The sequence below is a fragment of the Lethenteron reissneri genome, chromosome 10 (assembly GCF_015708825.2).
Source record: "Lethenteron reissneri isolate LAM-NWPU_2019-01 chromosome 10, ASM1570882v1, whole genome shotgun sequence".
Classification (NCBI taxonomy): Eukaryota; Metazoa; Chordata; class Hyperoartia; order Petromyzontiformes; family Petromyzontidae; genus Lethenteron; species Lethenteron reissneri.
In genome coordinates this window covers 2,149,058-2,159,830 of record NC_083788.1, presented here as the reverse complement: position 1 = coordinate 2,159,830, position 10,773 = coordinate 2,149,058, and the positions used below count along the sequence as shown (strand labels likewise).

Genomic DNA, 10,773 nt, shown 5'->3' with positions numbered 1-10,773 from the left:
CTATTTTTAACGGGAATTAAAAATGGCGTCCACCCCGCGGCGAAGGCGTCGCTACCCATTGCCAGGGGCAACCGCCGTCCAATGAAAGCGGCGAAGGCGTCGCTACCCGTTGCCAGGGGCAACCGTCATCCAATGAAACTGCGTATGGTCCGGCGACACACAGACAGACAGATTCGCGATTTTATATATTTTGATTTCTCCCTGAGGGGCGGGGTTCTGGGGGATCCTAGCTTCCCCCAGCCCCTCCCTCCCCTCAGAGGGGTTCCAACTGCCGTTGGCCCGACCGGTCCGGACCGGTTTCTACCCCTCCCCTGGTTGTGGCGCGTGTGTGTCAATCATGACCATCATTGCTGATGGCTTTATTTTAGTGATTTCGTTTTTTGGTTTGGCCATGTTTGTTGTAGTACAGAGATAGAATGATGGCTTTAATCTAAGTTGTCTTGTGGTTGTTGTTGTTTGACTTGCATCCCACTGGGATCTTTGCACAGCGTTGGTGTATGGTGCTTTTCCTGGATTTTTCTGTTTGCGCAAAGTCACTTTAAGATGTTTTCTTGTTCATGTTTTAGTTTTTTTGTTTGTTGCGGTTGCATCCGGTTCAAGAGCCGAATGGCTCACAGGGCTATACCTAATAAATGAAAAAACCGGACAACTCACCTCGTCGAGAGGCATCCACATATATGAGTGGTTAAGCTGTGGGACGTGAAATGGACGAGCGACCAATAAAACACTATGTAATATGGGGATGACTGTTTTTTGCAATTCTCAAAATAATACTCATGCAGTCATGCAAATATCTGATTTAACACAGCACAGCAAAACCAGTTTCACTATTCAATTCCGCTCGTCCAGGCGAGTAGAATTCAATTACATTGATTCGATGCGACGTTTCTTATGGGATATAATAAGCGACAACATTTGGACTCCAAACCGAAAGGATTTGGGGATGTTTGTGGTTTTGTGGCAATAACTCGTCGAGAGGCATCCACATATATGAGTGGTTAAGCTGTGGGACGTGAAATGGACGAGCGACCAATAAAACACTATGTATTATGGGGATGACTGTTTTTTGATATTCTCAAAATAATACACATGTCTTAATACATGTCACGTGGAGACAGAGAGAGAGAGAGGGAGGGGCATTCACACCACGAGGTCACGTGGCCCAGGGAACAACAAATCCCCCCCCCCTACACCAACTGCCAACATGGACTGGTCTGTCCAAGTGGAGCTCCCTCGCCCCCCTGTCAGACACCAACATGGACTCGTCCATCGCTGGTCCCACCTCCCCCACGGAAAATCATCGAAGTCAACGTACAGTAGGACAGTCCACACAAGCGGCATCAACAACAGCAGCAGCAGCAGCCGTCACCATTCGCCACTAAGTGGCGGTGACGTCCCCGCGGCGTTGGTGCCAGGCTAGGTGCACTCTTAGGCCACGCGAAGTGTCGAAGGCTCGCTGACAGGAGGTCACGGGGCAGAACCCTGCAGGTGCCATGGGGTTGACCGACTCGAGATGGCTGCAGACGCCACCAGCTGTGCCAACTCGCCGCGTTTTAGCCGCCCGCCTCTCCGCTCGTTGTTGTGAGCGTCCCTCACGAGCCTCCTCCTCCACAGAGGCCGATCTTGACACCGCCGGTACCGCTCATCGGCAAGTCCACTCAGCTCCACATCCTCCAACCAGGTACCTTTGTAGACCCGCAGTGATGCCCCATGCCGTGTTGGCAGTCCACTGCTGGATGAAGGCTTCGGGTCGCCACGGTGGCTAGGAGATGTTAACTACCTCGCCCGGTGTGCAGGAGGTCGTGGGTTCGACCCCGACGCCTGCTGCTGCTGCTGCTGCTCTAGATGTGGAGTCTGCGGTGTCTCTCTCCACGTGGTCGCGTGGATTTCTCTCCCGGTGCTGCGGTGTTCCCATCCACATTTAGAGTCGACGTGTTGAGAATATTTGGTGCTCTAAATGTCCACGCGAGAAGCCACTTTGTTGAGCTATCATCTGTGGCCAGGTCGCTTCTTATAAAAGCGCTTCATAGCTCAGTGGGATTTACGTGGTTAAAATAAAAAATAGTAAAAATAACAGCACCACCACTCCATGTACACAGAACATCTGACGTGATCCTGACTGCAGTGCTCATCTCGATATGGTCGATGAAAGTGAATTACGTGGCGGCCGCTACGTTAAAAGGTTTCGTCACCTTTGGGTGGCATCAGTTGCTGCTCTGGCCCATCGGGAAATACAACAATGCCTTGATGGAGGCTCCATTGAAGATGCGTGCGACCCTCTCAACTGGCCGTCTGACCCGAATGTTCGGTCCAACCCTAGCTGAATATCGAGTGGAACTGGGTCACCCTGGGGCTATTTGCTACAAAGCAACACTTTGTTTTTACATCCCACGGTCAATCCACTGCTGGATGAAGGCCTCCCCACCATTGTGGTTCTTTGACCATATCCCACCACGGGTGGTCGATATATTTAAGAATACTTTATATATGTAATACACGTTATTATCAAAGTCAGAATATTTATACGGGAGGAATCCGATGAGCTATAAAGTTCTTTTTCACAGATGTCCAGTCGGGGCGGGTAAGAACGTTACAACAACGAACAACACAAACATCATAGGAGTGCAAAATACAAGTTGGCCCAAAAGTTAAGACACAGGGTTACTTAATTTATCTTAACACTGACATTACATAGTTCTCATTATTTATTCTTAAAGTTAACAATTTAACTATCATTAATTTTGATAACATCCTCTGTGACTAGTTCAAATAAATACGGTAACTCTGTGTCTTGACTTTTGGGGCAATTTTATATAGGCGACGTTATGTAATTGATGTGATGTGCTCTGCAGAAGGGCCATTATCTGAAACGTCGCCTATCATTTTCCTGTAACAATTCCCCCCACTCGTGCACTCCCAGCGTTGTGATTGGCTGAGTGGCGCCAGCGGGCCCCGCCCCGCCCGCCACCCGGGGCCCCGCCCCCTCACCTGAGGCTCCGCCCCCAGACGCGGCCCCGCCGCCGCCTGCGCGGCTCCCGTCAGCTCCGGCACGGCGACCCGCGCCGCGCCTCGGGCTTCATCCGGGGAGGGGGTCCCGGGCACAGCCCCGCGGGATCCCTCGCGGGGGTCGCCAACTGCAAGAAGAAGGAGAAGCACAGTGATCACATTTCGTACTTCGGACAAACACACGGCTCTACATTTCCCACGAAAGTTTAACCTGGCACTGTGTTCAGTAGCCCCAGCCAGCAGCACCCGTGCTGCTACTCTTAACCAGAAAGATGTTGCTCCACATTTAAGTTTAAATCTCAAGGTAGCGAAAAATGTGATGCGCCTGTCACGTTGACTGATAGGTGTTTTGAGCTCCTCGTGTTACTCGTGAACGGCAACAGCAGTGGCTCCAAAGCGGCCCTTGCATTGGTGGCCGCCATCCTAACGAGAGGCCACGAGGTCGCGTGGTCGCACGCTCACCTTGGGTGCAGGCAGCACAGACACGCTGATGTTTTCTCGTGCTGTGGCTGGCACCGGGGAGGGTTCCGGCAGGCCATGGGGAAGGCAGCTGGGTTGGGAGCAGAGCCTCTCGTCGGCCGCCGCCAGCACCTCGTTGGACGAGGTGGGGGCCAAGACCGTGAGGTCGTTGCCGAACGAGGTGCCCTCTGCTCCGCACGCCACAGTCGTGGTTGGGTCCTGCCACAGCAACGCAGTCAACACATCCACAATTGCTCCTCCCATCTTGACTTGGATCCCAACACACGTGGGACTATTTTATCACCAAAAGAAATACAATTTTAGTCCACGACCCGATGGGCAACCTGCATCAAATGTCTCAAATATATAAACATAATCTATTTTTAAAGGAACCCCAAACTCACTTTAACTCGCCAAATAGTCTATGAAGAAGGGGCCATTGACTAAAGAAGAACGAGTTCAGTTCGTCGTTACGTATGCAAAAGAAGGCAGCTGTAAACTTTTTTAAGATATTAACTTAATTTTAAAAGATAATTCGTGCATTAATCTTGAACTAAATAACAATCTGTTATTTGTTACCACAATTATGACCCGATGTGTCCTGATTTTTGGGCCAGCCTCTTATTAGCGACGTCATGAAGGACTAACTGTGACGTGCTCTGAAGCAGGGCCAGTGCCTGAAACGTCACCTGTTATATATTTAATCATACAGTATACATTAATTACACATTATTATACAGGTTGGCCCAAAAGTTAAGACACGGGGTTATTTAATTTATCTTGGCACTTACATTACTACGTTTTCATTATTTATTTTAAAAGTTAACTTTATTCTCAAAGTGTTGGTGTTATGTGCCTAACGCCGGACACTCTGCATGCTGCGTGTAACACTGACTCGGCTCGGTGGAGTTCCATGCAATTCTCAAGATTTTTTTTTTTCTTCGAAGGCTTAGATTAAAATTGTGACTAATCAATCGTTTGTTGTAAGAAGAAAAATCAATGTTCTCCCAAAATATCCTCTGTTTGTATTTTATCTTTGCGTTTTGACACCAATATTACTGAATAATAAATAAACTATTCAGTTAATTTGTGCGTGATAATAGGTATTTTTTAACGTCGAATAGAACTTGAAATAAAGGAGCAGAATCTGCTTTGAATTTGAACTCAGTGCAGTTTCACTTTGATGACTTTTTCTCGCACTTACGGTGAACATTTGTTAAAATGAGTGAACATCGACCTTTCCCCTTGCGATTAATAATGAATATTCACTTTTTTTAAATTCACATCAATTCAGAATCCAGTAAGTTATTGTAACTGAACAGGGGCGTCCACCCGTCCATGAAGGCGAACGAGGCGGCCGCCTAGGGCCCCAAGTTAAGTGGGGCGCCAAAAATTCGAGCAAAACACATTCCTGCGGAGGGAGCTGGTAGTAACGGTCAATGGCCAGGGTCAACAGCGGCGTGGTGTATTCCGCAAATATGCCCGACTGTGAGGGCAGGCACACGCCGGCGTGAGTAGGTTAAACGTTGATACAGGTTGGAACACCAGGTTCCACACTGCCCACCAGGGATTATTTGTCTGTCGTGCATCAGAATGCAGCCCACCCATGCCCCCCCCCCCACCGACCGCCGAGCAAGGCCACGATTGGTTGAGGATATCGGGGAGGGTGGGGGGAAGGTAAACACGCCCAATCATCCAACTTCCCCCCCCAAACGCCGAGCGGGGCAGCCACTGGTAGAGGTGGCGTGTAAACACGCCCACTCATGAAATCCCCTCCTTACAGAACACCGAGCAACGCTGTGATTGGTTGACGATGACGGGGAGGGTGGGGGGGAAGGGTAAACATGCCCACTCATCCAACTGCCCCCCCCCCCCCGAACGCCGCGCTGAGTGTGTGAGTCTGAGAGAGTGAGAGTGTGTGTGTGTGAGTCTGAGAGTGTGTGTGTGTGTGAGTCTGAGAGTGTGAAAGTAAGTGTGTGTTTGAGTCTGAGAGTGTGAGAGTGAGTGTGTGTCTGTTAGTCTGAGTGTGAGAGTGAGTGTATGTGTGTGTGAGTCTGAGAGTGTGAGAGTGAGTCTGAGAGTGTAAGGGTGAGTGTGTGTGTGAGTCTGAGAGTGTGAGTGTGTGAGTCTGAGAGTGTGAGATGTCAGTGTCTGTGTGCGTCTGAGCGTGAGTGTATGTGTGTGTGAGTCTGAGAGTGTGTGTGTGAGTCTGAGAGTGTGAAAGTGAGTGTATGTGTGTGAGTCTGAGAGTGTGAAAGTAAGTGTGTGTTTGAGTCTGAGAGTGTGAGAGTGAGTGTATGTGTGTGTGAGTCTGAGAGTGTGAGAGTGAGAGTGAGTCTGAGAGTGTAAGGGTGAGTGTGTGTGTGAGTCTGAGAGTGTGTGAGTCTGAGAGTGAGATGTCAGTGTCTGTGAACGTCTGAGCGTGAGTGTATGTGTGTGTGAGTCTGAGAGTGTGAGAGTGAGTGTATATGTGTGTGAGTCTTAGTTACCTAGAGTGTTATACAGGTAGGAACAACAGGTTCCACACTGCCCACCAGGGATTATTTGTCTGTCTGTCGTGCATATCCGGAATTCTGCCCACCCATGCCTCGGCAAGGTAAGGTAAAAGTTATAAAGTAAAAACGACGAGCCTACCTTTACCCTACCTTTTACCTTACCACAATAAAATCACTCTACCCTTACCTTTTACCCTTTAGCAGGTAAGGTAAAAAGCAACGAGCCTACCTTTTACCCTTACCCCATACAAATTACCCGATTACAGGGTAATTACTAGGGTACTACACATGAAAAAGGTTTATAACGGTAAATGCTAGATAGCGCGCTTTATTCATATAGAGTACTCTCGATGATTCCAATTTTACACGCTTGTCATTGTTGTCATTGTTGTCGTCGTTGTCATCGCTGTCGTATCCTCAAATCTTGTAACTCAATTTTAACCCACTTCCTAATGTGGTATCGACTGCACACTTGGTATACTTATGGCATACTGATGACAATACTATATTCTATCATAAAAAAAAAAATTTACATGATTTTTATATGCTATGTTTCGGCTTGGGTCTAATTGTCCACGCTCAACTGCCGTTGGCTGTAAATCACCACGGTCCCTTACGTTGTGGCAAGCTTCGGGGCCACTTCCTGGAGTCGTGGAGTTCTGTTATTACTCGTACATTTAATGAAAGCGTGTTTAAAAAAAATATTTTGTAATATTACTTATTAAATGGAGGCCATGGACTGCGCCATGGAGCTTTTAGCGGTAAACAAGGTACCGTATTTACCGGGTAATACTTCGCGCTACATTTACCCTACCGGGTAATTCTTCCGAGCTACCTTTACCCTACCCTTGACCTTACCCCTTGGCATGTTGACAACTTTACCCTTTTACCCGGTAAAAAGGGTAAATTACCTTACCTTGCTGAGGCCTACTCCCCATCGAACACCGAGTTACGCCGCGATTGGTTGGCGATGTCGGGGAGGGTGGGGGGGAATGGTAAACACGCCCACTCATCCAACTGCCCCCCCCCTGAACGGCGCGCTGTCCAACCAAGTTCCTACCTGCCCACTCCGAAGGAACGTGTTAGGGCACCACGGGGTGAGCAGCCCCTCCCCACCCAGCCCCACCCCTCCCACCCCCCACCCTCCCTACCTAGCCCCACCCTCGCCACCCAGCCCCACCCTCCCCACCCAGCTCCTCCCTGCACGACGGACGGACAAAATAATCCCCTGTGGGCTGGTGTAACCAGGAGGTTACTACCAGTAAACATACAAATAAAATAACGACGATGTCATTATTTCAATTCCTGTGCGCATACAGCAGGAATATGAATTATAATTCACTTCTCAACATTCCTGAGAATGTATTGGTTGGACAGACGGGCGAACGGACAGACCGAATCATTATTCCTCTGTTTAAAAAAAATCCGCTTAAAACATTAAGTTATCATCATACCTAAAATCGGGGAAAAATGTTTCCCAGTTTACCAGAAAACTCAGCCTGGATCTGCCCTTGGGGTTTGGGGGTGGGGCCGCCCATTGGGTGGTTGGCGAGGGCGTTGCCAGTTGCTGGCAGCAGCTGCTCTAGGGCCGCTCCTCTCACTGAGTGCAAATTCATTTTGGTAAAAGCGATTTTCTGCTCACGCTTTGAGCGAAAATTGGTGAACACAACGACGCGTCCTTCCGGGTTATAAACAGCTCATTTTTTAGTATCCACATCAATAGGGAATCCAGTGAGTCAATACTTATAATAATAATAATGTAATAATTACCACAACAATTGCGCATTCGCAACAAACATAAGCCATGAACCGCGTGTTTACATTGTTTCATTCACTCTCACAGGTGATAAAAAAATAAAAGTTTGCAAAACTAATTTTCGATTGAAACTTTTCGTTTACTTTCTTCCCGACAGAAAGGAAACTCCAACAGCTATTAGAATGATGAAGGTGATTTACAATTTTTCATTCTTTATTTGCAGGTGTGTTATACATTACTCTCGGAGAAGAGAAAATTACATTCGGTACGTCACATTCCGTAATTTTGAGTTCATTCAGATGAATCCAGAAGAGTCGCAGACGAAAGAAGACGTCGATTAAACGGAGGAAGACGGCAGAGGTGGCGTCATCGACAAAGTCACAACACAGTGGATCGTTTACGACGTGAAAATACCCGTCACGTGACGGGCAATTACGCGATGCTTCTCACCAGGACTAAAGCGGGAAGTTATTTTTCCCCAATTACATTTCTTAAATAATGATCAAATAGAGCAAGTCAAGATCTATAAGTATCTTGGGGTCATCCTTGATTCAAAACTGAATTTTGAAGATCACATTGATTATATTGGTAAAAAGACAGAAATAGGTTTTCTGTATCGACACAAGCACTGCTTCCCCCCTATGTTCCGTTTGGAATTGATAAAAGCTACCATACTGCCTCTACTTGATTACTGTGACATCGTGTATAAATCAGCCCCAAGTACTGCATTGAAGAAGCTTGACTCAATGTATCACCCCGGCCTTAAGATTTGCACTGAACTGCCCATATAGGACTAATCACTGTGATCTCTACATTGGGTCAAACTTAACATCTCTTAATGTTCGACGGCTTGTACACCAGATCTTTTTTATTCATAATGTACTTACAAAAAAATCCGCAGATTATCTGCGGGACTTCCTCTCAGTTTCAAAGAAAAAATTTGACCTAAGGTCTTCGCTCATTTACCAACTTCAGATTCCCTATTGCCGTATAAATACTGTAGGAAGGGCCTTTTCTATTGATGCCCCCAGGGTCTGGAATGCTATTGCCAATAAACTGCAACTTGAATCACTACCTATGATATCTTCACTCAAAACTGCTCTAGAGGAGATGTACACCCCGAGCTGCCACTGCTATTTAGTGGCCTAAAATAAAATGTTTCACTCCGGACTTGCATCCCACTGGGATTTTTGCACACAGCGTTGGTGTACGGTGCTTTTTCTGCAATGTTTTGCCGTCTTTTCTTGGATTTTCTGTTTGCAAATAGTCACATAGTCACTTTAAGATGTTTTCTTGTTCATGTTTTTTTGTTTGTTGTGGTTGCACCCGATTCAAGAGCCGAATGGCTCACAGGGCTATACCTAATAAATGAACTTGAACTTGATGTTATTATTAATATCTATTTTTCTTCTTCATTTTCAGATGACATTGAAAAAATGGACAGGAAATTGACCAGAGACGAACGAGTTTGATTGTCATTCGTATGCAAAAGAAGGCAGCTGTGATTGCTCATACGTGCATCGTGCATCAATGTTAACAGAAGTCAGTTTTAACATTTGTTAAAACAAACAACATAATGCTTTCTAACTGTTAAAATAAAAATGATGACACTATGTGGCATGACTTTTGGGCTACCCTCTATAGGTGACGTTATGAAGGGCCAATTGTGATGTGCTTTGCAGAAAGGCCATTGCCTGAAACGTCGCTTTTTTATATATAACCACACATTATATATTTATTACACATTATTATCGGAATCAGAATAGATATTTAGACTGGAGGAATCCGATGAGTTATAAAGCTCTTTCGTATGTTGGGGCAGGTAAGAATGTTAAAACAACGAACAATATCAACACATGATAGGAGTGCAAAATACAGGTTGGCCCAAAAGTTTCATTCATCGTGCCACTGAAATTGCAACGTTTTAATCATTTAGTCTAAAAGTTAACATTTTTTTTGTTATTATAATTAATACCATGACAAAACAATCCTCTGTGATTTGTTTAAATAAATCAATAAGATCTGTGTGTCCTAACTTGTGGGCCACCCTCTATCGGCGACGGTATGAAAGGGCAAACAACTGTGATGTGCTCTGCAGACGGACCATTGCCTGAAACGTCACCTATCATTATCCAATACCCACCCCAGTGTACTCCCAGCGTTGTGGTTGGTTTAGCGGCCCCGCCGCCGCCTGCGCGGCTCCCGTCAGCTCCGGCACGGCGACCCGCGCCGCGCCTCGGGCTTCATCCGGGGAGGGGGTCCCGGGCACAGCCCCGCGGGATCCCTCGCGGGTGTCGCCATCTGCAAGAAGGAGAAGAAGCACAGTGGTCACATTTCGTACTTCTGGGTCTACATTTCCCATTATAGATAAAACATGGCCCCAGCCAGCACCCGTCGTGCCACCATTAACCAGAAAGATTTTGCTCCACATTGAAGTATGAAGCTCAAATTCGAGAATAATGTGATGTGCCTGTCACGTTGTCTGATAGGTGTTTTAAGCTCCCCGTGTTACTCATGATGAGCAACAGCAGTGGCTCCAAAGTGGCCCTTGCGTTGGTGGCTGCCACCCTAACGAGAAGTCACGAGGTCGCGTGGTCGCACACTCACCTTGGGGTGCAGGCAGCACAGACACGCTGATGTTCTCGCGTGCTGTAGCTGGCACCAGGGAGGGTTCAGGCCGGCCATGGGGAATGCAGCTGGGTTGCGTGTAGAACCTCTCGTCGGCCGCCACCAGCACCTCGTTGGACGAGGTGGGGGCCAAGACCGTGAGGTCGTTACCGGACGAGGTGCCCTCTGCTCCAGCTGCCACAGTCATGGTTGGGCCCTGCCACAGCAATGCAGTCAACACATCCACAATTAATCCTCCCATCCGGACTGGCATCCCAACACACGTGAGACTGAATTATCTCCAAAATGAATCAAATTAAGTCCATGAACCGATAAGTGATCTGCATTAAATGTCTCTGAAATATATATAGACGATTGATTTTTAGAGGAACCCCAAACTGACAAAATATTCAAAGAAGTTGCCATTGACTAAAGACGAACGAGTTCAGT

At 47.2% G+C, this 10,773-nt stretch overlaps 1 protein-coding gene across 1 annotated transcript; it reads right to left on the bottom strand.

The window, feature by feature from the left end:
• Positions 1-2,542: 2,542 nt before the first annotated feature.
• LOC133340815 (uncharacterized) lies at positions 2,543-10,566 on the bottom strand. The gene is made up of 4 exons (XM_061549237.1): positions 10,324-10,566; positions 9,860-10,017; positions 3,469-3,684; positions 2,543-3,134 (listed from the first exon to the last, which is right to left on the bottom strand). The coding sequence occupies exons 1-4, from the start codon at positions 10,529-10,531 to the stop codon at positions 3,039-3,041; spliced, it is 678 nt and encodes a 225-aa protein (XP_061405221.1). The 5' UTR covers positions 10,532-10,566; the 3' UTR covers positions 2,543-3,038.
• Positions 10,567-10,773: the final 207 nt, after the last annotated feature.

Coding starts and splice junctions, on each gene's coding strand:
- LOC133340815 (XM_061549237.1), bottom strand. CDS start 10,531: ATGACTGTGGCAGCTGGAGCAGAGGGCACCTCGTCCGGTAACGACCTC. Junction 10,018..10,323: donor TGTGCTGCCTGCACCCCAAG/GTGAGTGTGCGA, acceptor TCCTTCTTGCAG/ATGGCGACACCCGCGAGGGA. Junction 3,135..3,468: donor CTGTGCTGCCTGCACCCAAG/GTGAGCGTGCGA, acceptor TTCTTCTTGCAG/TTGGCGACCCCCGCGAGGGA.